The sequence below is a fragment of the Leuciscus leuciscus genome, assembly GCF_965113295.1.
Source record: "Leuciscus leuciscus genome assembly, chromosome: 16".
Lineage (NCBI taxonomy): Eukaryota > Metazoa > Chordata > Actinopteri > Cypriniformes > Leuciscidae > Leuciscus > Leuciscus leuciscus.
Window position 1 is genome coordinate 31,805,969 of NC_138740.1, and position 27,206 is coordinate 31,833,174.

At 36.4% G+C, this 27,206-nt stretch overlaps 1 protein-coding gene and 2 long non-coding RNA genes across 6 annotated transcripts in view; 1 reads left to right on the plus strand and 2 right to left on the minus strand.

Moving 5' to 3' along the window:
* The window catches only part of LOC309477373, a 339,545-nt gene extending 328,520 nt beyond the window's left edge, over nt 1–11,025 (plus strand). Inside the window, exon 3 of the long non-coding RNA XR_014198618.1 lies at nt 10,895–11,025. This is a non-coding gene — a long non-coding RNA (uncharacterized lncRNA). The remainder of the gene's footprint in view (nt 1–10,894) is intronic.
* Nucleotides 3–26,074, minus strand: dennd1a (DENN/MADD domain containing 1A). 4 transcript variants are annotated; one of them, XM_082140585.1, is made up of 24 exons: nt 25,921–26,074; nt 24,016–24,080; nt 21,459–21,502; nt 18,688–18,737; nt 18,399–18,518; nt 18,211–18,280; nt 17,527–17,607; nt 16,923–16,976; nt 16,536–16,646; nt 16,337–16,437; nt 15,737–15,782; nt 15,493–15,594; nt 14,665–14,790; nt 14,325–14,426; nt 10,200–10,287; nt 10,054–10,091; nt 9,850–9,921; nt 9,583–9,639; nt 9,367–9,483; nt 9,128–9,205; nt 6,931–7,001; nt 5,652–5,780; nt 4,273–4,555; nt 3–3,746 (listed from the first exon to the last, which is right to left on the minus strand). In XM_082140585.1, exons 1-24 carry the CDS (start codon nt 25,935–25,937, stop codon nt 2,760–2,762), a joined length of 3,009 nt encoding a protein of 1,002 aa, XP_081996711.1. In that variant the 5' UTR covers nt 25,938–26,074; the 3' UTR covers nt 3–2,759. The 4 variants fall into 4 exon arrangements, with proteins under 4 accessions (XP_081996711.1, XP_081996712.1, XP_081996713.1 ...); XM_082140586.1 differs by lacking the exon at nt 9,128–9,205; XM_082140587.1 differs by lacking the exon at nt 5,652–5,780.
* Nucleotides 24,101–25,913, minus strand: LOC309477369. The gene is made up of 3 exons (XR_014198614.1): nt 25,197–25,913; nt 24,712–24,848; nt 24,101–24,551 (listed from the first exon to the last, which is right to left on the minus strand). It is a non-coding gene; the product is annotated as an uncharacterized lncRNA (long non-coding RNA).
* Nucleotides 26,075–27,206: the final 1,132 nt, after the last annotated feature.

Below are 27,206 nucleotides of genomic sequence, written 5' to 3' on the forward strand. Positions count from 1 at the left end.
TGTCAAGCTCGCAACTTTCACAGGAATATACTGTGCTTTTTAATTATGGCAAACACAAAAAAATAACATCCAAATAAAAATAAAAAAAGTGCAAAATGATAAACAGGATATGAGTTCACATTAGGATACATTCCAAGAGAAAATTGTATTTTACACATCAGAAATGCATTTCGATAATTCCATTTTGCTAAGAGCCGCTCTCTCCTACCATTCAATCCGAGATATCCAAACATCAAAGGATTCTGTCAAAATACAATAGGTCGTATAATGGTTGTTAAATCCAAGTCATACTTTCAAAACCTGTTTTATGTTAGATTATAGTTTGACATTTTTTCGCTCTCAGAATACATGGTCACATTCAGGGACGTCCCTCTTTGTCTGTTGTACAGTGATGTGCAACACTTTACCCAGTACAAAATATAACACTTAACACACTTTAATGACTTGCCAGTTAAATATTGCCTTTTAAACCACCGTGTATATCACAGATTCAGCTCATCTGACAGTTGCTGAAAAAATAACAAAAATACTGCATCTGCTTCAGACAAAATTGTAAAGGTACTTTTCAGCGAATCATTTTTTCAACTTAAAGTCTACTTTTGCCATTTTAAATTAGCACTTGATATGCAAGCACACATTTTGATGTAAATAATGTGAAGTTTGCCATTTATCAAACATTACAGTCAGTGTATTCTTTAAGGGTGACTCGTAAAAATTTCCAATTGTGTTTTAGCATCCATTTCTGCTAAACATTTTCTTTAAAACTTTCCGTATTAATTATTTACTAAGGACAGTGTTTGCTGTACCAATCATATATCAACCTGACAGCCCAAGTGAACGTGGAAATCATCTCATAACAAAGTCAATATCGGAACCAAATTGTCTGAACAACCCATGCTGTAAGACTAGGTATACACAACAAACCTCTCAGCAAAAACAGCTCTGAACTTCCACACACACACACACACACACACACAAACACGCTTGCAAGGACCAAATTAATCTCACTCTTTAAGGCCCAAATTAAAAGGCTGTCCAAACGAATCAACTAACAGAATTTTCTAACAGCCCTACAGGGTGGATACAGATGTTCAAGAACACTTTAATAACACAAATAACATTTTCATATCTTTAAATACAACAATAAAACCAGAGAAGAAGAGACACCAATTCACTCCCTGATGTTCCCTGACATGGACAAAATAACATGTTTCTTTTGGATTTGAGCATTTGGTTGTACACAATTCTTTTCCATGTCAAGATCTGCACAAACAGTGTTCTCCTACTTGCAAGTCTCAGACAAAAATATAGCAAAAAATGCCATGACAATGATCCTCCAACACAGATTGTGTATCGTGCTAAACTAAACCCAATAAACAGGCACAGTCTATGACAAGAAAAACAGCTTTTAGAGTTAGGATTCATTTTAACACTTTATAGCAGTATGTATGTTTAAATAGCGCAAAACAGATCCATTCGAATAAATACCCATAATGCAGAGTGCATGGCAGTAGCAGATTAGATGGAACGGGTAGTGCTAAAAAGAAAGGTCTGATTGGTCGCTTTATGAAAGCTATAAGTCTATTATATGATGCTCAGAATAAAAGAAGATTTCAAATTTCAACATCAAATCAAAGCAAGTGGACAATTAGTATCTAAACTAAACTATTTTGAAACTGAACAGAACCCAGTTCCAGGAGACCCATTTTAACACTTTTGGACTGACACGCAGGCAAGCGGAAGAGGTAAAGCCTGTACCAGTAAGGGGTTTACCATATATTTAATCTAAAAAAAACCACACTCTTGATCAGTTTACCTTATTTAATGACACTTTTTTTGGTCAAGAGCTAATGCATCAAATGCATCCTGCATCTTTGACCTCTAAAATAAGTGACCTCTAGGGGCAGTGTTGTGTTCTGAAGGGCTGTTAATTCTGACCCGTTCTGAGCGCTAACATTGTGCTGCACACACTATGCTCTATGCAGCGAGTAGTATATAGCTTGTACTAGGGCACAATATGTAGTGCAGTATGCATTGTAGTATAACGTATGTAATGTAGTGCAAATATGAAGTACACAGCAGGTACCGCAGCCACATGTAGTATGCGATGTGTATTTTAGGGTGCAGAATGTCGTATGCTCTTGTGTCATGTAGTAGGTAGTGTGGAATGTGTAGTATGCAATTTACTAGGGATACACAATATTTGTATTCAAGTGTGTTATAAATGTCAATTTAACAATTGTTTGTATACGTATGCACAAGAATGTGGATGTTAGAGTATGATGATTTAAATTAAAATATGTGTATGGTTAAAAAATAAACTTCTTATTAAAACAGCACTGACTGTTCAGAGGATGTGCAGTTTACTGCCATAAAAGCAATGTCAGTCTAATCGCTAATGTTGGGATGTGGGTCATTATGGTATGGTATCTTTATTATTGTAGTCTGATCCCTATGGGAACTACACTGCTAGCTACAGAAAATACAGTGTTATTCTGCTAATATGTTTTTCAGTGTTAAAATTGGTGCTATTGGAGCAACACGGTTTATCCAGTTGTTATGGGAAATACAGCATTAGCATCAGTGTGCATAAGGCTAAGTGAGTGAGCTAGGCGCGAAAAAAGCACAACACACTCTGGAGGAAAATGTTCAACAGTGCTTTCAGGCCACTAGGAGGCGCAGTCTTAAATACCCACTGGCTCTAAATTTGCAGTCCCTCACTGGTTGGTAGCAGCAGTAGAGGAAATATGTGGGCAGAGCTAGTCGAAAGTTTCCCACCTTCTCCGTAAGTCCTCCACCTTTTTGGGGGGGGGCGTGGCCATTACTGTTGGTGTGGTTGCCATGGTAAGAAGCTCACTAAACGGGTCATGGGGTGCGTCTGTGGAGACTTGCGCAGGCTGGGCAAGAATAGCCGGAGCAGGCGAGTCTAAGAGGCTTGAGAGAGAGCCACTACTGCTGGAGGACGGAGGAACACGCCCAGTTGACCACGCCCCTCCTGTTGGGGTCACAACCACAGCAGATGCCTGACCATATACTGAGAACGGGCGAGCAGAGGTGGGGAAGTAGTTGGCACCAGGGGAAGGCATGTAGGCTGTGGTGAAAGGGTTACCTGGGGCAACAGGACTATAGTGCCTTTGTGGCGGGTACTGGGACGTTTGGGTGAAGGGGTTCAGTGACACTGGAGGGGGGAAGGCGGGCAGGTTTGGGGGGTTGGGTCGAGGAGGTATAGGGGGTTTAGAGAGGGATGGGGCAGCCTCGTTCTTCATTGTTCCGCACAGAGGGTCCAACAAGCTGAGCAAGTCCAGTCCCTGTTCCTCGTTTGGCTTCAACAAGTCTGCCTGAGTTTGTGCTTGGGAGTGAGGAGACATATTCAGCGCTTGCCGAAACTCCTGCCCTCCAGTGGACCCCCCTCCCTCCTTCTCGCAGACCTGCTTGACCCCGCGCAGCAGGGTCACAGCTGGTGCCAGCACTGCACCCGGTTCGGGTGTTTTCCGACCTTGGGGACGAGGGATTGTGATACAAGCCCCCTCAGTCTTCTCTCCACTGGGATTTGAACTGTCTCTGCTGGGTGGGCGTGCCTCAGGGGGTTCCAAGGGTGGCACGGAGAGAGGCCTCTCCCAGGATAGTGACTCTCGGCCAAGCAACGTAGATGGGTCCTCCAGTTGGCTCCAGAGCTTGCTATACGGATTGGTGGTTTTAAGACCTGGGAGAGTGCGTGTGCGCTCGCCAGAACTAAGATCCATCCGCTGGAGAACAAACAATTAGAACAAGTTTATAGATAGATAGAGGCCATGAACACAGATAAATATGGTTGCTTTGGAGTGTTTCAAGGTTTAGAGTGTTAACAGGAGTGAAAACCGCAATCCAATCCTAAAACAATCAAGTAGTGACCAGTAAATGTTTATTAAATGCTTCTTGTTTACCGCTGTGAGATGACAAAGCATTGCTATGGTTCTCATCATCAATTATTGTGATTTGGGGAGTGTCTTCTGTATTCTGTGCAAGAGGAACAATAATTTAGGACAGTGTTTCTCAAACCTGATCCTGGAAACACAACAACAGTACACATTTTGGATGTCTCCCTTATCTGACCCATCCATTTCAGGTCTTGAAGCCTACTAACAAGCTAATGAGTTGAATCAGGTGTGTTTGAATACAAAAAGGTTTATTGCCTCCAGGAACAAGGTTGGGCAACAGTGACTTAGGTGATTCTATCGTGCATTAAATTGTGGCTGTCACTCCCAAACCTTTTCAGTGCTTACATAGTCTAACCTGGTAGTTGAAGTTGGCATGTTGTGGGTCTGCCCGAAGCTCCTCCAAACTCCGTGCAGAACTGATTGTAGAGTGTGTGCTGAGAGATGGTTTTGTGGTATTTGTGGTTTCTGTACATTCTGGTTCCCCCTGCTGACTACGGAAGGCATCCTGCAACAGGCTCAGGTCAGAGAACTTGTGTAGCACAGGGCTGGACGGAGCAGTGTTACCTTGGAAGCGCTCCCCGACCTCCTCACCCTCTTCCACAAGCTCCGCCTCTTTTAGAGACCTGTATGGCTGGGGCCTAAGTCACATACGCAAACAAAAACACATATGTGCACAACATCCACACCACAAACAAGCACACGCAACGCACAACACATGCACAAACAAGTACAGACACACATTGTAATTTTCATGTTAGATGAAAAGCTGTTGAAATGGGCAGATATAGTCAACATACAGTAATGATCAAAATCACTTTGTGTAAATAAGCTGTTGCATGCCACAGGCATAACATTTTTAAAATCTAGCCATGCAATAAAACTGATTTAAGCCAGCATTAAAGACACATTTAGCAGGCCGCAGAGTTACTAAATATCATGGTGAACAGTGGCCCCAAAAACCATTTGGACAATTAAAACACACTTAAAAGTATAGAAGTCATTGCATTAGATAACAACAGGCTCTCACAACAGGCAAACATGCTCTCAGGGACTGATTGAAGACCAAATACTCTGCCCTATTTTGGATTACTTGCAGATCTTTAATAACATATGCATTAAGGCTGGCTAGAGGAGCACTTCAGTAGTCTAAACAAGTCTAGAGATAGCAAGAGTTTGGACAAGGAGCTGTGTGGCATGCTCAGATCCAAAAGGTTTGATCTTGCTGTTGCTCTGTATGGACAAATCTGCATGAGTGAGAGGTCGTCATAATATGGTCTGCAAAACAGAGCTGATCTCCAAACACTAAGTTTGACTATCAAAAATATTTAAAAAACTTTAAAACACCAAACACACCACCTAATCCTGGGTATCATGTAGACCTTTAATAACTTATGCAGGGAGGCTAGTGAGAAGAGATGGGCACTGGAGAAGAGGATGGGGCCAAGCACCCAACCCTGAGGTACCCCTGTGTGTAGTTGATACAGTTCATACTTACACATCGCTTCTACATGTTCCATTAAGTTTGACGACTTGAATGTGTTTTGAACAGTATCAGTATATCTAATGCTTCAACATGGTTTGATATTTTCTAATCTAATGCAATGAAATCCTAAAAAAAATTTAGTGTGTCCAAATACTTTTTGGGGGCACAGTAGGTAAAAAGGCCATCAAATATTCACTTTAAGACTAATAGACATTAGAGAAATCAAGAATGAAAACCACTTGAACAGAGACCATTCAAAAGGTGCAGAAAGCATGAAGTGTTCAGGGAAAGCAGCAATGGAGTCGTCATCCTGAGACAGCTCGTCACCCGAAGAGTCCTCACACAGAAACACTGTATAGTGACGAGTTGGACGCACATAACTACAGCGTCAACACGCACACATACAGAGATGCACAGCAGCAACAACAAAAAAGAAAGCATGAACACAAATTTGCAGAGACAGAGAGCCAAGTATCAGGTGTAACCACACACAAATACACAGATCACAAACAACCATCCCAGTGTGAAAGAGAACACAAGAGTGAGAGAGAGAAGGAAAGAGCAAGTGTTACATGCAATCACACAATCAAGACCACAACATTTTTGCTGTGCTAATTTGTATTTAAGGGATAATGTACAGCCTGCCAGCCACCAGTGTTATCGCTAACTAAAAATATTAAAAAACATTTGTCAATTGAAATAAAATGTACTTTTTGAGTAAAAAACTTTGAATTGAACATTTTGAAATAAAACCAAAACGTAATTCAAAATTAAAACAATACATTTTTATTAAAAAAAATAAATAAATAATAACAAAGTGACAAAAGTACATACAATTTTTAAACATTAAAATTAAAAGGAAAACTGAAATGTAAAAGTACAAGCTAAATCAAAATATTTGAACAAAATATAATAGTATATAAATTATACTAAAATAACATTTCCAGCAACTATTGCAAAATAAAAGGAAATCAGGACCCAGATGCAAAGCAGAGGCATCTTGTATTAAACCAAATGAGTTTATTTTAGCATAATGATCAGCTGGCTATACATTATCCCACTTATTACATGGATACTAGTCAAATAAAAAAAGAGGGGGGGGAAATTTATGAGTTAAATTTTTTTCATTATTTTTAATTTAAGACTGGCTTAAAGCTTCTCCTTAATAGTTAATTACAAATAAAAACAATTGGCCAAACTACAACATACTGTTACAATATTACATTTATATATTATTACCAATCTGCAAGTTACTTTTTCCTAAGCATAGCTACAATATAGCATGTCTTCTATTTTAAGTTCTCTTTCATCCAGCTCTTTGTATTTCCTACCAGTTCATTGTTCTGAACAGACAAATATACAGTTTAGCGATCATTAAACAAAAAAATCTGACCACTCAATGCCATGGTTGTGGAGCAAAATATTCCATACAGCCGTGCAATAAAAACCAACAGAAGCAAAAAGACCATTGTCTATTTGTTTATGTTTTGCAAAAGCATATGTGAGAAAGGTTAAGCATTTAGGTCTTACTGTTCAGGGCTTCCCTCTACCCCAATGTTACTGCGTGGTCTCTTTACCACCAGAGGACGAGGAGGTCGAGCCTGCAAACACATGCAAATACACGTTTCAAACAGCATCCTAATGTCTAAAAAAGTTCAGGACTTGTAAAATCACTGTTAGGTCAGAGGTTAACTGCTCCTGTCAGGTCAGAGGTCAAAATCCAAGACCTGTGGCAAGAGTGGCAGCCCGAGTAAAGCGCCTTTTAAACCATCCCAAATTGGTAGAGGTTTCCACATTCATTCGGCTCACAGTTTCCTCTATACTGTAAAAGTAAAAATGATTCAGAGGCAAAAATGAGCTGAAAAGATTTTTAAATACACCTTCTCTAGCTCTCAAGGTCCAGAATCAGGGCTCGACAGTGTGAGCATTTCACTTGCTTTTGTGACTAAAAATAGATGTGTGCGAACTGTAAAATGTATTTAGAAATATACGTGCGAATAAACAGTAGGTCCCCATGGGTTGAAAGTAAAAAAACAATTCTTATATATTTAAAAAGTCCTAATTGTCATTTTAGGAGGTCTTAAATTTGAGGATGGAAAAGATGAATAGCAATATGGCTTAATGTGATTATTGGTGACTATTTATTTGTGAGCGCTGCCCGTTCATAACGTGGCCCTGTTGCGCATTCTAGAGGCCCGTGGTTTCAGAGCAGTTTGCATTCAATGTATTTATTTCAAACGATTGCTTATGATCTATTGTCGATGAATTATGAGAATGTTTACTTTATGGTGTTTGTATTGTAATGCTTTAGATGGTTGTAAGAGTGCATATTTTAGCTGCCTCTTGTTTGATTGAGCAGCTGGAAGCAGTAAAGACATTTATTAAATAAGGGTCCCGGTGTATTTTGATTAAAAGTCCTGCAATATTTTTTTTTCTTGTTATTATTGGTATTTCATTACAAAATAAACTTTATCTTTACATTCATTAAATGCTTAGAATATACATCATTATTTAAGATGAAATCAAAGGTTTGTGGCTTTTAGAATGAATATGTTAGCCTTATGGTTGTCTCCAAAACAATGACAAAAAAAATTTTATTTAGAGGATGTAAGCTTTCAAAACATACAGCCTCTCACTTCCGCCAATATGGATCAAGGATTTTGATGACATCACTCTGCACTTCAGCTTCTCATCAGATTTTCAGTCCAATCAAATGCTCTCTAGAATCTAAAGTGTCCTGCCCCCTACATTACAAATAGACGTTGAAGCTGCGGCTTAAATCGGCCACTCGTTCACACATTTACTATTTTCTATATAGTGAATGGCACATAGTGCACTATATAGGGGATAGTGAACGATTCAGACAGTGTCCATTGGGGCGAATGAAGTCTGGTTTCACATTAGTGTCTTGCAAACCACTGCCTCGCGCACACAGTCTCCTCCGGTCTGGAGACACGGTAGCACAGAGCGGATCACATGCTCAAGTCGCTGCAGACCCATATGAATTCTACACAGAATGCTACATTTTAAAGCAAAATTGAGGAGATTAGGAGGAGAAATAGTTAGACAGACTCAGCATTAGAAACAGCACTGACGAGTAGTAGAGATAACATTGGTGCAATGCACAAACATAAATTACACACTTTTCAAACTACACATCCTCTGCATGATTGTTCAGTTTTTCTTTAGTAAAAGTTTCATATTAAATCTAAAAGTGGAATCTACTGTGGCTGTCATAAGCTGTCAAATTCGTCTTTGCTGAGCTCAACGGCTCAGGCTGAGCTGTGATATAAACAAAACACTATTCGCCATTTAAAAAAAGGGGAGGGGCTGCTCTATGTTCCGCCCTGTCTCCCTAATTCAATGGAAATTACATCAACACACTGAATAACGCTGAGCGTTTCAAGGCACTTCAGTGAATACAGTTTAAAGCAGAAAAAAAAAAAAGTAAGTGTCACACCCTGATAAGAGATTGAAACCAGAGGAAAAAAAGTGTGCGGTGGGAAAGTAAGTGCAAACACACATGATAAACTCATTCATGTGTGTGAACGAGCATTTATCTGTGGAATAGAAGCTGAAGTTAGATCACACAGACGTGAATACACACGCATGCACACAAACAGTGTCCTGCAGAACACAAATATAACAAACTCCAGTGCAGACGCCAGGTCAGAGGGGAATATTTGAGCTCAGGGTGACAGCTCAGAGGTCAGCGGCATGTACTCACTGGTTGTGTGCTGCGCTGCAGTTTGGAGGGATGGGGGGGAGGGGGGCGTTGTGGCCGCGGGGGCCGTGCCTGATCAGTCTGCTCCAAACATACAAACATGCACACACTTTTATCTATAAAAATATGGTTTCTCTTACACACTTTCTAAAAATGAACAATCCAACACAGACTAAATGGACTGAATCCTAATTACTATGTCCATGTTAACTGAAATAACTTTAATAATTCCCCACACCCACCTGTCCAAAATGAACTGTGATTGGACGTCTCTGGTCCCAGGTGAGGGAGTCTTTGCTGTGTGTGGAGGGTAAGTTGGTGGAGCCAGGCTCTTCTGCGTAGCCATTCTCTGCAAGCTCCTGGAAGTGAACGAGTTTGAATGACAATGCATGCACATTTGTTTATGCAAAAACAATGAATAATTGTGTTTTTGTGTGTGAGGGTGAATGTTTGAACACCTTTTGTTTGAGTCTACTCTTGACTTCTTTGATGCCCATCTTGGCATGGTCTTTGGCCTGTAGAGGAAACATCAGAAGATCTCTTATACACAGACAGAACAGAGAAAACTCTCATAATGAAAAGAAAGAAAAATTATGAAACTATTTATAAGAGAATAATACAAATATAGAGAAAATCATAGAGAAACCCCTCTCATGGAGAAAACAATAATTCACTCACACAGAGACAGCTGAGAAAGAAGCAAATGTTTACACATGGATACATACAAATTTGTAAACTGTCTTCATTGCAGGATTTGCCTTTGTCTTCACCGTGTTTAAGATGGCCCCACTGCCCTTCTGTAAGTGAAAGATGAAAAAGACATCATCAGATATGAGCAAATATACACATTCACTCCAAAATAAAATATTAGTATCAGTACAGTTCAACCTTTAGCCCACACAAAAAAAATAAAAATCAAGAAGTTTCACCTTCACTGTGAAAAGCCACTGATATGTCTTATCACTGCCTGTAACCGAAATTTTTAACAGACACAAGCAAATTAAAAAACAGTAACATAGAATAACATGAACTTATTAGCTGTATAGTGACCATACAGACAAAGTGAGTCTCTTACCAGCATACTCTCCAATGTTGATCTCCTCCTCAAACTGATCGCTGAACCCTTCACCAGTGTTCAATAGCTCCAGACGGCCGTCTATAAACTGCAAACACGCACACACAAAATAAAGTAATTATCTCTATGCAGGCGTCTCGCACTGCGAGAAGAACCAATATGACACTTTATAAAAAACAAACACTTTTTTTTTTTTTATCAATTTAAAACAAGTGAAGAATGAACTGATTATGACTAATAACATGTTAACATTTTATGAATAATAATCAGTGTTGGAACACATTATGAGTAACGTGAGTTACATAATCAGATTACTTTTACAAGTAACTAGTAAGGTACCGCATTACTTTAAATTTAAAACAAAATATGAGTATCGCAAGTTACTTTGTTTTCCCATTTATCAGGGTTCTTGCAGGTTTCAGCAAGTCAAATTTAAGACCTTTTTAAGACATTTTACGACCATAAAGTTTGAAATTTAAGACCTACCAAAAAAAAAAATTCAAATCAAAGAATCCATTTTATTTCAATGAATTAAGTAATTGAAAAAACATTAATTTAATTTACAGATAAAACAATCACATTAGTAACCTTCCACACCCAACAACGCGTGTCAGAATCAGATATCAATTTTTTTTTTATAGAAAATTGTACTATGCATATTATACTGTAAAAAACACATAATTAGTTGATTTTAGTGGGGTGGTGTGGCGCAATGGATAAGACACATGCCTTTGGTGTGAGAGACCCGGGTTCGAATCCACTGTGAGACACCAATGTGTCCCTGAGCAAGACACTTAACCCCTAGTTGCTCCAGAGGCGTGCAACCTCTGACATATATAGTAATTGTAAGTCGCTTTGGATAAAAAGCGTCAGCTAAATGAATAAATGTAAATGTAAATGTAGTTGATCATAGTTGATCATAACTAGAGATGAAATGGCATGAACATTTCACTTCAATGATTATAGTGACAAAAATGACCACGGTTATCACAGAATCCTGTTCAAAAAGTACTAATACTACACACTGTCGAAAACCAGCAAATAACAAATAAAATTAGCATCAATATGCACTTTTTGTTTACATAAACATTAAAATAATACCATTAAAAATGATAGCCAGATTTTAAAAGTGTCTTGCAACATGTTATATACTAACATGTATAAGTTCAAATAAAGTTTTGACAAAAAAGTTTTTTTTATAAAAAGATAAACCTCACATATTTCAGACTTTAAATCATTTTTTATAAAAAGATAAATTACTGACATTTACAATGCACTTTAGCTTATCTTTTATTATTAATAGTAAAATTCGGTCGGATTTTCCCGTGGCGTCTGTCGTTGCAATGCAACCATGCACTGCGCTCTCCACAATGACAAAGAAGTTTTAGTAGCTAATGGATTTCCCCCGGCGAGAAACGCTTGCTGTAGCTCTGCTTCAAGATTTATTTACGGAGAAGAGAAAAACACCCGTAGTGTTTGGGTGCACCCGCATCCTTCCAGTTGAGTGAGCTTTCAATGTTGTTACGGAAAGGGGCGAAGCTGATTGGTTGGTTCTTGTCACATGACCTGCGGTGCGTTTGCGGCATTCTGAAGAGTTGAGATTTTTTTTATCTCGCTGCGCCTGGAAAAAAATGAGTGCGTCTATGGCAAGCCGTTTTAACATTTAATCATTTAAACCGACTAGTCTCTATTTTCATGCTACTAGTACTTATTTTTTAGATACTAGTATCTATTCCATTAAGTACTAGTACTTATTCATTAGCTACTAGTGCTTATTCTTTAGGTACTAGTGCCTATTCTTTAGATACTAGTGCTTATTCTTTAGGTACTAGTACGTATTCAATAGATACTAGTACCTATTTATTAGATACTAGTATTTATTCCGAATGTTACTAGTAAGATTTTTTATTTTACTAGTCACAACTGCTTTTTTACTCGTCTTATGTTATGACTAGTCAGAAATGCCACTGGATAGTTCAATTAAAAATCTTACTAGTAAAATAAAAAATCTTACTAGTAACATTTGGAATAAATACTAGTATCTAATAAATAGTTACTAGTATCTATTGAATAAGTACTAGTAGCTAATTTATAAGTACTAGTATCTAATTAATAGGTACTAGTATCTAATGAATAAGTACTAGTATCTAATGAATAAGTACTAGTATCTATTGAATAAGTACTAGTATCTATTGAATAAGTACTAGTATCTAATGAATAAGTACTAGTATCTATTGAATAAGTACTAGTATCTAATGAATAAGTACTAGTATCTATTTAATAGGTACTAGTATCTATTTAAGAGGTACTAGTATCTAATGACTTAGTACTAGTATTTATTGAATACATACTAGTATCTAGTAATAGGTACTAGTATCTAAAAAATAACTACTAGTATCTAATATATATGTACTAGTCACAATTGGAATACATACTAGTCAGAACTGAATAGTTGATATCTGAATGACAGATCCCCATAGAAGTCAATGGCAAAAAAATGTATTTGTTACTAGTAACAAAAGAATAGTTACTAGTCACTATTGGAATAAGTACTAGTATCTAATGAATAAGTACTAGTATCTATTTAATAGGTACTAGTATCTAATGAATAAGTACTAGTATCTAATAATAAGTACTAGTAACTAATGAATAAGTACTAGTATCTAATAAATAAGTACTAGTACCTAAAGAATAAGCACTAGTATCTAAAGAATAGGCACTAGTGCCTAAAGAATAAGCACTAGTAGCTAATGAATAAGTACTAGTACTTAATGGAATAGATACTAGTATCTAAAAAATAAGTACTAGTAGCATGAAAATAGAGACTAGTCGGTTTAAATGATTAAATGTTAAAACGGCTTGCCATAGTGCGTCGCTTCAATTATGAGCGCGCGCGCCTACATTTGAACGAACTTGAGCGCGCAAAATATGCGATATGTGAACCTGGCGAGACCTTTTTTAGACCTGACTAAATGAAATTTAAGACCACGGATCAAAATCTGGCTGTTTTTAAGACATTTTAAGGCCTTAAATTTAAAGTTCAGAATTTTAGACTTTTTAAGACCCCGCGGGAACCCTGATTTATGTACTGAGTGCTCTCCAGTCCCCATGTTGAGAGAAATAGTGAGTAAGTGCCGAGGCTTTGTATGTGCTGTGTTAACATGATGGATATTATATAGTTATATCTATCTATAGTTATATTATATCTAGACTAAATGTGAGCATGCATTTACTCAATTGCACAAAAACAGATTCAGCATTTCTCAAAATGAAGAAAAACTTGGAATATTACGCAAACCTGCAATAATTAAATATGCTAAATTACACAAGTATGCTTTATGTATTTAGTCTCACTTTATGAAACAATGTATTTGTTGCTAACCTTCGATGATCCAATTTAAACATACCAATAGGCAAAAATGACTTTAGCTGAACATCACATTTGTGTTTAATTTGTTGTTTTTATTGCTAAAGTAAGTGTTGAACTTTCTTCTCCTGCATCCTATTCTTGTGCAATCCAGAATGGCAGCAAAGCTGAAAGGTTTGTTTGAGCTACTGTACAGACGTGAATTTGCATTTCCCTCAGCCTGAAATAACTTTCCCCAACACTGCTAATAATCATGATCATTAATATGCCTCACTATGTGCATTAATCCAGTGCTTACAATAAAACTCAGCTATACTTTGGGGACAAAATTCCCTGCAAGTTAGTTTAAGTTGACAAATGCTCTGTGTTTGATTCTAAAATTGCTATTTATACAGAAAATGTAAAGCATGAGTATGAGAAATAAGCCAGTGGTATTTCAGTATTATTTATATACAATTATAGCAATTTTTTGTATTTAATTTAAATTTTAGTCTAAGTATTCACAATTTTGTTATGTGCCTTTGCCATTTTTATTTGGTTTGGGTTTTTTATATTTCTGATATAGCTTTAATTAAATTGTATTTCAGTTTTAGTCATTTTAGAACTAAAAACAAAAACAGCTGTTGTTTTATAATACAAAAGATAAACTTATAAGCTTCTAAAATAAATGGAGCAATATTCATAATTAGCTTTATATGAAAACAATAAATGTCTATTGTATGCTCTCATTCAGATAGCTAGGTAAACATGTGTAATACCTGTTTAAAGAACTGTAGTTGGATAGCGTTCTGGAGAAACTGTCTCATTGTGCTGGATCTGTGTGTGATGAACGTTTCCTCACTGAACGTGATTGGCTCCTCCTGAACATATGGACACATGGGAAGGAAAAACATGCCGCTTTATACCTGAGCATTTATATTCAGAGAGCTACATTTACTGTCCACTAGAGGACATTGTCTCACAGCTAGCCTGAATATTCTTGCACATTCAACTGAACAAATACCTCATACCTCAAATGGTCAGAGCCAACATTTATAACCATTTCTGAGCTTCACTCAGAACCATAAACACATCAATACTACTAACTTTCTCTCTCACCGGTTCAATGTGTAGCGCGTTCCTGTAACTACCGAACAGAGCTGCCTGCGCCTTCAGAAACGCCCTGGCCACCCCGTCTCCTGTCGTTGAGGAAACTTTTCTTAGGCGGTTCTTTAACGAAGATACCTACAACACACACACGTATATCACTTATATCATCATTATAAATATATTTCATTAACACTTTACAATATGGTCTCATTTGTTGTTAACTGTAACTATGAAACAAACAATGAGCAATATATTTTTACAGCAGTTATTTAAGTGCCCCTATTATGCAAGGCTTGAAATTGCGACCATTTTGGTTGCATATGCTCCCGCAATTTAGTCCGTGCGACCTCAAAAATATTTGGGAGCATTTGTGCGAGTGCACATAATTGTTGTGGTGCGACCTGTTTTTATTTCTCTAAAAAAAAGTTTACTAATTACTGCACAGTATGTGCCTGATGTGAGCTGATACAGCGACCCATGTTACAATATATTTGGCTCCTGTTATGCTATTTTTAAAGTTTTGCTTAAAAATTTTGCTCTAGAGGCTTTTACAATAGGTTTGCATGCAACCAAAAAATTTAATTTTCAATGAACTAATGTTAACAGATACAACTTTTGATTTCAAAAATTTTATTGGTAAATGTTGTGGACATTAACATTAACTAAGATTAATAAATGCTGTAGAAGTATTGGTCATTGTTAGTTCATGTAGTTAACAAATGAAACCTTATAGTAAAGTACCTACATTTCTATATCAGATCATCCCGTCATATCAAAATAAACACTTACAACTTTTGTGGAGATCTGAGCAGGTTGTGCTTATGCTTATTTACTTACCACATCATTAGGAAGGTTTTGCAGGTCATCAAACGGTGTTTCAAGAGTGTTTGTGTCTACATTGAGAAGTACCACATCATCTAAAGCCATACCTCGCACCTTCTGTTACGACAACAAACACAGATACACACAAAACTTTCTAAATACAGCCTAGAATTTAGCTACGCTAAAACCAATAACCGCAACATGGAGAAATATGAATATGCAGTTATAGTAAAATAAGGTAAAATAAGGTCAAATATACCTCCATGAGACTGGAGTGTACGCCGATGAGGTATGGCATTGGAGCGCTAACAAAGAAAAAAAACACCACACATCAGTAAACGACAACGTTATGCCTTTTAAAATGTATTTAATATATGATTATTTTTTTAAATATATTTTACATTTTTACAAAAGATTTCTATTTTAAATAAATGCTGTCTATTAATCAAAACAAAAATTTTGAAAAATTCAGCTTTGCATCACAGGAATAAATTTCATTTTATATTGTAGTAATATTTCACAATATTACTGTTTTTACTGTGTTTTTGATCAAATAAATGCAGCCTTGGTGAGCATACGTGACTTCTTATCTTGACGACTATCTTACCGTTAATGTATTGTTTGTAATTAAATGTGTAAGATATATTTATTAAAATGTATTTAATAAATCCTTAAAATATATTAAAACCTTCTACATCTTGTGAGGAAAGTCTCATGGAGAAAAAAAGTTAATAACTGAGCCAAATAATGCCCTTATTTATATAAAAATGGAGGTGAAGTACTAAGCAGCTTAATTTAAAAATAAATGGAAATGGGAGGCCCTTCATAAGTATAGATGAATAAATGTGAGTGTACTCACCAGCAATAGTCTATTAAATGCTGTGGCAGGACTGGAATGTAAACATGCTGCCAGAACATGGGATATAACATGGCTGCTGCACCATGAACACATGCGGTTAACTGAGAGAGAAAGAGAGAGGGGGGGTTTATTAATACCCCTAAAACGAGTAAAGAAGCGACCAATGATAGAGAGAGATGGTGGTAGAGATGTTGCTCACAGTACTCAGCTTGCTGCAGCTAATAAGGATTCGTCTTTCATACAGCATGCTAGCGTACAGATGCAGCATGTTATTCACATCCACTGCTACGAAATACTCGGTCAGATTTCTCTGCAAATAAAGAAAAAAAATCATAAAAAAATATGAGCAGTTAAAACATATTGCATGAGTTTCAATGTGTTGGACATGTTATATGGCATAATGACAACTAGTTAGAAGACGTCACGGTCAGATACATTTCATTTTCAGACAAGCTTTATCATTTTAAATGTGTGCATTCTCAGACATCCTTTAATATTTGTAAAAAGTCCCGTCCAAATTGTAATTAGTCACCATTGTGACTAATAGGGTTGAGATAACTTGGTCAAGGTAATAAGACAGACTTACATTTTCAGGTATACTGGGTAATTCCCTAGGATCAGGCACTGTGAAAAACAAATGCTAGAGAGGGAAAGAGAATTGTAAAATCTAATTAGAAATGTAATTAGATGTATACAAGAGATTAATGTACTATGAACATCTTGTCTGATGAAAGCATGTGTATTTCTGTATATTAGGGGTCTTCACGGGGCCACTTGGATCTGAAAACCCGAGGTTTCGGGTCCAAAACTTTGATGAGTGCCTTGGACACGGGTCGGGTCTGATATTAGTAGCTTCCGGTCTTGGGTAATTTAAAATAAATGTGCTTTAACCAAATGGACCTGAGAAGACTCTAATTATTTTATTACAATATATCAGCTTTCCACTATTCGTTTCAGGTTTTTCATTATTTTTATTTAAAACAAATAGATATTAAATAATTATATAACAATATTATCTTTCTTCCTTCTCTGTCAATAAACACTTCTATGGGTAAATTACCAAACCCTCTAATTATATCAGCTTTTGCTTTAAAAAAAAAAAAGAAGTATTTATGCATGTCGGGTCGAGTAAGAAGTGATTTGGGTCGATTCAGGTCGAGGGACCCGAGAAGACCTCTACTGTATATTACCACACTCATATGCACAGGCACTCCAGGATCAGGGATGTTTAACACATGTAGAGACTCTAACAATTCTCTCCATTGACTGTCCTGTAACACAAAAACACACAGATAAAAATAAAAAATAAATGATAAGATGTTGAATCACTTTAACTAAGCATTGCTACATCAGTTTTACATGCATGCATGTGTGACTTTGCTACACTTCTAGGGTCAAACAGCTGAAAATATCCTCATAAATGACTTACACTACCATTCAAAAGTTTGAAGTTGGTAAGATTGGTCTCTTATGCTCACCAAGGCTGCATTTATTTAATCAAAAATGCATTTAAAACCGTAATATTGTGAACTATTATTACAATTTAAAATATTTGTAATATAATATTTATTAATAATTTAAATGTCATTTATTCCTGTGATTTAAAGCTGATTTTTCAGCATCATTACACCAGTCTTCAGTGTCACATGATCCTTTAGAAATCATACTAATACGCTGCTCATGAAAAAAAACTATAATTTAGGGTTAGGGTTTCAGTTTTTCAAGGGAATTGTAATTAAGGCCTAATGTAAAGTAGGAAATCAGTGAGAAATCCTCATTTACATGGCTAACTAAATGTATGTGTGTACAATTGTGCATACAAGACCCAGTGACATATGATATATGACATTTATTGCCATACGTGCACCACTGACCTGTCCTTTGGTTGAATAGTCAGCCAGGATATTCAACAGCTTGTAAAACACCTCAAACCAGGGCAGGTAGCTGAACAGAGACAGATAGACTACAATTAGATCAACTTGATCTGCAGGAGGTGGATGACAAAAATTGTTTCTTTTAAATGAAAATGTAAACTTGTACTCTCAAAACCAACAATTTGTACCTGAGGATGCAGTGACAGCTGTGAGCTCCCGATGAGAGGCGACAGAAACCAAAGCGCTGTTTACTCTCGATATCCGTTAGAACAAAGGTGAAGTTCTGCCCCACGTGGCCCACTGACATACTGAAGGACAAGACAGGGTCAAAGACAAAATTAGAGTCAAAACGTATAAAGAAGGATTAAGAGAAGCTGGACTTAGTACAAGACAGTGATGCTGGAGGCCCTTCAAAAGAGAGAGTAAAAATGAGGTTCCTCAATAACTAAACCGATTAAAGATTGCATGTAACATTACCTGTCCATATTGAAGGGGAAGCAAAACTTTGGGATAGTCTGTAGCGTTTCCTGAAAACAGATTGAGAGAAAAAAAAAAAGAATTCATATACTACCAGTCAAAAGTTGAGTAATTAAAAACTCTTTTATGTTTTTGAAAGAAGTCTCTTTTGCTCACCAAGGTTGCATTTATTTGAATAAAAATTAAGTAAAAACAGTAATATCGTGAAATGTTATTACAATTTAAAATGACTGTTTTCTATTTGAATATATTTTAAAATGTAATTTATTCCTGTGGTGGTAAAGCTGTATTTTCAGCATCATTACTGTAGTCTTCAGTGTCACATGATCCTTTTTTATATGCTGATTTTGCTGTGAATTATTATCAATTATCATTGGTGCTCAATTATTAATAATGGTTCTTCTTGGTTTTGCTGCTTAATATTTTTGAAACTGTAATACTTTTTTAAAAATAATTATTTAATGAATCGAAAGAACAACATTTATTTGAAATGGAATTTCTTTGTAACATTATAAACGTCTTTACTGTCATGTTAATTTCTTTAAATATTACTTACTCAAAACTTTTGAATGGTAGTGCATCACAGTTTCCCCCAAAAATATTACTCCAGTTTTCAACATTGATAATTAAGAAATGTTTCTTGAGCATCAAATCAGCATATTAGAATGATTTCTGAAAGATCATGTGACACTGAAGAACATTCAGCTTTGCATTACAGGAATAAATCACATTTTGAAATATATTAAAATCAAAAACAGTCATTAATAAAATAAAATAAATGTAAAATAAAATAAATGCAGCATTGGTGAGCATAAGAGACTACTATCAAAGACATTAATGAATCATAATTATTCCAAATATTTGACCGGTACTGTACACTGAAACATAATTATTAACTTCATTCACACAAAAGGCCAATATGTACAGATGACTACCATAGTATCCAAACCCTTGTGTGTGAGCGGTCCCTCTGGTACCCCTCCATATGGACTTGAGCCCCCAGGGGTGTGTGTACGTGTGTGTGTGTGTGTGTGTGTGTGTGTGTACGTGTGTGTGTACGTGTGTGTGTGTGTGTGTGTGTGTACGTGTGTGTGTGTGTGTGTGTGTGCGTGTGTGTGTGTGCGCGTGTGTGTGTGTGTGTACGTGTGTGTGTGTGTGTGTGTGTGTGTGTGTGTGTGTGTGTGTGTGTGTGTGTGTGTGTGTGTGTGTGTGTGTGTGTGTGTGTGTGTGTGTGTGTGTGTGTGTGTGTGTGTGTGTGTGTGTGTGTTTTCCTGCCCTCATCTGTGTCAGGAGTTAGGGATTATCCCTGGAACAATAGAAAAGGAGGGGACCGTTGGTTTCTGACACCCAGATCTTCCTCTGGGACCACTGGACCCAACAATCAGGGTGAGTAAAGCTGTGTGTGTGCTGAGACACTGTGAAATTGCAAACAACTGGTACACACTTCAGTTCCAGTTATACACACACACACCAGCTTTAGTAGGTGATGTCGTCATGGCAATGCATCATTAACGTTTAAAACCAGTTGCTGTGTCTGATATCGCTTCCCATTCCCTATTTAATGCATAATAGATTTCATGATTCCTCCAATCTTTATTTCACTATTTTTACAAGTCATCATCAGTTGATTTAAAAAAAAAAGATAAACTATAATATTTCTAAAAAAAAAAAAATATATATATATATACTACTGTTTGAATACTATACTACTGTTCAAAAGACTGGGGAAGTAAGAATTTTTTTCAGCAAGGACGCACATTTATAACATTACAAAATATTTAAATTTCAAATAAATGCTGTTCTTTCTATTCATAAAAAAAAAAGCCATCACTGTTTACACTAAAAAATTAAGCTGAGCTGAACTAAACAGTTTTCAGCATTGATAATAATAATAATAAAAATGTTAGAATGATTTCTGAAGGATCATGTGACACTGAAGACTGGAGTAATGATGCTGAAAATTCAGCTTTGCATCACAGGAATAAATTACATTAAAATAATATATTAACATAGAAAACAGTTATTCAAAATTGTAATATTATTTCACAATATTACTGTTTTTACTGCATTATTGATCAAATAAATGCAGCCTTGGTGAAGAGAAGAGACTTATTTTAAAAACATTAAGAAATCTTTCAGACCCCAAACATATGATTCGGTTGTGTACAATTATAAATTAATTAATACAAAGACTATTCTAATTATGAACAAATCATTTTTTGCTATTAATTTGTTGGTAACGCTATTGTTAAGATTTAATTCAAATGACCAAATAAAAGTTATCACCTGAAGGTAACATGTTTGTCAACTATAGTAAATGTTATTAATGTCTTTATTATAGATTTATACAAGAGTGATCTTATCCAGGTACAAAAAACTGCTCAGTACAGATAAGAGAGTTGAGATAGAAACTGAGCACTCTCAGGCACACAGTATTTACATCAGCATATATGTATTTGCTTGCTAAGTCCCCTTATATAGTGTATCATTCCCTATATATGGAGTAAGCAGATTTTGGATCCAGCAAACGCATCTTTTCTTTAATTTCCTCTTTGTTAACCTGAGTCTGAATCCTAAGCAAGTTTGTTAAAACTGCATAAAGACGGTGTTTGGTACCATGGACCCTCTCAGAGAATTACACCCAATCTCTAGAGGTTTAAACTCCATCTGCCAGAACAGGTGCTCATTGCATTATCACTGAGGTGAACAGCAATTATGAGATCCCCACCCCAACATCCCCAGAGAGAGAGAGCAAATAATGAGGCGCAAACCTGGTCAGCGTATGTGTCGGGGAAACTCCTTCGCACCTCTGGTCCTGAGAAGAACACACAAATCATATTATTAACAATATATAGACAAATACACAGATAAAAAATGGCTGTTTTCTATACAAGCATGGTCTCCACATGTTGCAAGCCAACCTTATCACTATTATCATATAGTTTCAGATGCAGAATTCAAAACACAATGATTTATTTTCTTTGGTTTAATATGTAAAAACGATGAACCGTACACAATAAGAAAAGGAACATGAAAATGTATAGAAAGTAAATGTCATAAATTTTGATTACTTGCAGATTTTGAGATACTTTCAGCCAAACTGCATCTTTGAGCACCGTACAAGTTATTGTCAGACTAGGATGAAACAAACCCTGCATAGTGACATATTTAGGTTATCTTAAGTTTCACTGTCAAATATAAATAAGGGCTGAGATACTGACACAACACTTCTGGGCTGATCTGAAAGGGTTTCCACTGATTTCAGAGGGATATGTGACTGTGTGGATGTGAGCATCATGGGAGGGCTTGTCTCAGGAGAAAACACCCAAGATGCTTTGCTTCTGCTGCCCTCATCAAACCATACGGTCACTAAGCAACAGTCGCCTAGAGGTCTGCATTGGGGGAGTTCTCAAACAGCTCACGTACATATTATTACCAAAGACGTTAGATATAAAAAGATGGTGCAATCATATAACTATGAATGGGAGAAAGTGCAACGCGCAATATGGCGGAATAAGCCCCATCTTCTGAATAAGAGCCAAATGGCACTGCAGCTGCAGTTAGAAGCTCCTGTTGCTTTAGAAACAGTCAGTGTTCTGAGGCGAGCACTTATGACTGTGCATGCACATTGCGAAAAAAAGTCAGTTTTTTGTCATGATGTCAGCATTTACAAACAAAATTTATGAGACAGTTAGATATTATTGGTGATTTCAAATATGAAAGATGCCTACCGAGTAAAATTACTTGCCTTAAAGGGACTTTGATTTTACACACACTACCATTCAAAAGTTTGGGGTCAGTAAGATTGTCTTTTTTGAAAGAAATTAACACATTTACTCAGCAAGGATGCATAAGATCAAATTTAAAAGTGACATTAAAGATATAGAAATGATGTTGCAAAAGATTCCTATTTCAAATAAATCATGTTCTTTTGTAATTTATATTCTATTCCAAAAAAATATTAAGCAGCACTCATTTTGAACTCATTTTAACATTGATAATATTATGAAATGTTCCTTGAGCAGTAAATCAGTATATTAGAATGATTTCTGAAGGATCATGTGACACTGAAGACTGGAGTAATGATGCTGAAAATTCAACTTTGCATCATAGGAATAAATTAGGCTATGTTTTAAATTACGTCAAAATGTTTGTTTGTTTTTTTTTGTTTTTTTTTATCAAATAAATGCAACCTTTGTGAGCATAAGATACTTAAAACCAAATAAATGTCAAAAAATCTTACTGGCCCCAAACATACATAGTATATATTTGTTTACATGCTACTAAATGTCTCAAACAACTCTCGTCTCAATCCATTTCAAATATTCAATGACACCAAACTCATTAAAGTGCCCCTATTATGGTTTTTCAAATATATTACCTTTCATGCAGTGTATAATAAAGCTGTTTGTGAATGTAAATGTTCTGCGAAGTTGTAAAGTCAAAAGTGCACGATAAATAAAGTTATTGTCTCCCAAAAGAAAGAATCGACTCTGAACCATCCATTCGAGTCGTTTGTAATTTGAATCATACTGCGTTACGGTTCTATGTCACTAGATAAGACATTTGCATAATGCCCACGTTGTCCACCTGCGAACAACTTGACCAGCCCTCAAACACGTCCTTTCACTGACGACTGCTTCTCAAATCTCAGAGTTCAACGCGGGATCCGCAAAACGCTTGCTCTTGAAGAGAGACAGATTCTGAGACTGATCGAGTCGTTTGAGAATCATTGAGATGTAGTGATGTGCAATGTATATTATGAGAAAATGAAACTGTTTTTTGACCTTTGATGCATGTAAACCTGTTGTACAGTATAAGACCTCCCAAACAAAATTTGGAGCCTGTAAAATAGCATAATAGGGGCACTTTAACTGTAGAAGCCGGTTCTTCCTCAGAAGTGCTCACCATAGCAGCCTGTTTCCTTATAAACAGGTTTCCTGGTGGACTGATAATACACACCAGGATCTTTTGTTCATTTAAGTGCTTGAACCCACACACTCCCAATGCACTAAATCACTCAGCAGGCCTTTGACTGCATTCCTGATCACACACCAGGAAATGACGCGAGTTACACTTTAATTTTGTTTTTTAGATTCACTCATTTGACCACTACAAACTTCTCACTCCAGGCTAACAGCCAGGCTAATCTTGTATATTTATAATATATGAAACCAAATTTTCTTATCTTGCTCTTCCGTACTTGATACTGAGAATTCTATTTAAAAAGAAATACAACAGATCATTCTGAGGAAGTACAGTATGTGTGGGCGACATGAATATTTTTAGAAGTATATCACATTTCTGAAACAGAGTGAGAGGACTCACCAGAGCCAGCCGTCCCAGAATGCACCACCTCCATGTACACCTCAAAGGTTGAGCCGGGGCTCTCCCTGAAACATAAATAGCACAGGAAGGGTCAGAGGTCAAATATGGACATACTCTAAGGAATGTGAAGACTAACTTAAGGCTTTTAAAAGAAAATCAACAGTAAAATTTTGCATTCAAAAATCTGCCCTTGAGATATTACAACAAATTCCCCATTTGAACCCAAAAAGTACAGTTCCACTGACTTGAGATGTAACAACAACATAGCTGACCACATTACTAAATAATGTGCTCTTGCTCTTGTTGTATAGCTAAAACTAAAGATGAATATAGTCACATTCACCACGTTACAGAAATTAGGCTTGTCTACTGTAGTGAAAACAAAAGAGGATCTTATCTGACTAGTGACTACCATAACAGAAACCACAAAATAATCTTTTCATCTGATCAGAAATGAAAATTAAGTTCCTGAAAGTCTATTAAACCTAGACCACAAAAAAAAAAAAAAAAAAAAACGAACAGCCTTAGCGCGGTTTCTTTAAAGGTATAGTGGAGGATCTTTCCGAATTTTAGATAAGACCCGCCCTCTCCACTTTTTGAATAAGTTTGATTGATTCACCAGAATGATTGACAATTAGGAGGACCAATAGTAAAGGTCATCCACCCGGAAGTAAAAAATCCTCCGCTAGGCTATACCTTTAATGTTTGCAAATATTTTACAAGTATTGCAGAAACCATGGTATGGAATAATTAAAATTTAGATGGTGGTCAGAATGTGGATTAAATATACTTGACACAAATGCATAATACAATACAATACAATAATTATAGTTCTACAGCTGTTATTAATACTTGCATATTGTATATTTATAGTCTGTTATAGTCTTTTATTTATATCCATACGTATAACCTGTTCATAGCCTGTACATAGCTTGTACACTTACTACAGTTATAGCCTGTATATACTTATAGTTATAGCACTCATAACATTCCTTCATACCGTGTACATTGTAACATATCTAAAATATATATATATTTTGTAATATATCTATATTCTTGCTAAAGCACTTCTGGATGGATGCAAACTGCATTTCGTTGCTTGTACTTGTGACGTGCAATGACAATAAAGTTGAATTCTAATTCTATTCTATTCTATAAGGATACTGAATATTATCAACAACTTAACTATATATAACCTAAATATGATCTGGAAATGATTGTTTAATTTAGGATATCTAATACCTCTACTAACAACTATGAAGAGAAAGATTAACAAACTTCACAAACTGAATTACTGTCTTTTCCATGTGTACAAGAGAAGCTTTTTAGTGAGCGAAAATATGTTTATATCTGACTTTGTTCTGTCCTTCATGCTGTTTCCAAAACATCTTATCGTGGGCCAATTTTAAACCCTGAAAAACACTGTTACCACAGACTGCTCTTTATCATGTCTTATTCATACAATGCATTGAATTACCAAAGCAAGTAAGCGTCACTGAGCTGGAAACAATGTAATAGACTCCAGAACCTTCACTGAAAGACATGTGTCTGCTTTATTTTATATGCATTTCTTTTATCAAGCTGTGAAAATTATGTCTTATTAACATAACAAAATGGACAGTAATTCATCCCTGCAGGACATGTAAACAATCAGTCTCTCATGGACTTCATGTGTCTCCAGTAACTTACTGCAAAAATGCACAACCCTCCAGGTAATATAATACATGAAAGCATAATTAAGTGCTGTATTTATCATACAAATAACTAAACAAACACCCAAATCCGCAAAGCAAAGTATCTCTCTCTGTCGCAACAAGTCTAAACAGGCCTTTTAGGGAGGTCAGAACTCGCATTTATAACAACACTGTATGTCACACAAAAGGGGAGAGAGACATTGACGCTTACTTGATACGAGAGCCCATTGTATCCTTTATTCAAATCCAATCCCTTCCTCAGATTTATGTGACAATAACCCGCTGTCGGAGTTATATTTCCCGTTACCCCCGTCACATACTGCACAGGAACGCCATGGTCTCCACGCGCGGATCACGGTACTACGGCCTTGGTGAATTATGGGAGTTGTAGTTTTTCAGGCGTGCCTGCGGTTGTAAGTCGATAGAGCGCCGAACTACATTTCCCACAGAGACGTGACGTACGAGTCTCCTGACACAGAAGGGAGTGTAGTATGATGCCTGGGCATTGCAACAATGAATTGCAATAACAACTGTTACAGCTGTATGACAGATGACCAGTGTGGATGTTTTTGTTGTAAGGAGTGCAGTGACTGAGTCAGAGTCTAAAACTACTGTGGTAGCCTACACTTTATGAAAGGAGAATGTATCCTAGAGTGGTATTTTGATGATGGTGTTGCCAAACGGAGCTGTTGATGTGAAATAAACTCCAGTTCAGGTTGCTGGTGGTGTTTATGATATTGTTCTTTCTTTCTTTAGACTTCTCATAAACAAAGATTTTCAATCTAAATCAATGGTAGGCTATAGGCTATTTACCATACCCCAACCCACACAAACACTGTTTCTGAATGTTGTGAAAACTTTTAAGATTAAATCATGTCTGCAGTAGGCTATATCCTGCAAAAAAATTGTTTGCCAGAATATACATTATTTGGCCTAATTTTGTATCCAAAATTTCCATTAACCTAAATAGCTATCCACAATAAAAAAAAAAAATGTAGCTCCGACTGGATGACAGCCTATTTCTATAGGCTATAGTGATTTTTTTTTTTAGGAAAATATATTTTTCATGGGGTTGCACTGCATACTACATTTTCCTGTTTCAAAATAGAATAGAATAGAATAGAATAGAATAGAATAGAATAGAATAGAATAGAATAGAATAGAATAGAATAGCTTTCACACAAGCAAAATATATATCATTGTTTAACGTGAAGTGACTATTTCTTCATAACTGATTTCTAAAATGACTTTCATTATAAACAGTCAGGTAAGATGAGTTGCACGCGGGAAAACAGAGATTACAAAAGCTGCTGTCTCTAAGCGCAGGACTAGCCTATTATTTAAAAGTCTGTTTAAGGCGACAGATCTTCACAAGCCCTGATACTGCGCGCATGCAACTACACCCCGTCCACTCTTACCGAAAGGAAACGGACAACTAAAGACGGCAAGACTTCAATTAAAGACAACTGGACTTCCATGACCGGGATAGCCTAGGTT

What these genes read in the sequence shown, in the direction of transcription:
- dennd1a (XM_082140585.1), bottom strand. An exon ending in TTCTGGGACGGCTGGCTCTG is followed by an intron (nt 21,503 to 24,015) that starts GTGAGTCCTCTC and finishes TGTTCTTCTCAG; the next exon opens with GACCAGAGGTGCGAAGGAGT. An exon ending in AGTGGCTTTTCACAGTGAAG is followed by an intron (nt 9,922 to 10,053) that starts GTGAAACTTCTT and finishes TTTCACTTACAG; the next exon opens with AAGGGCAGTGGGGCCATCTT.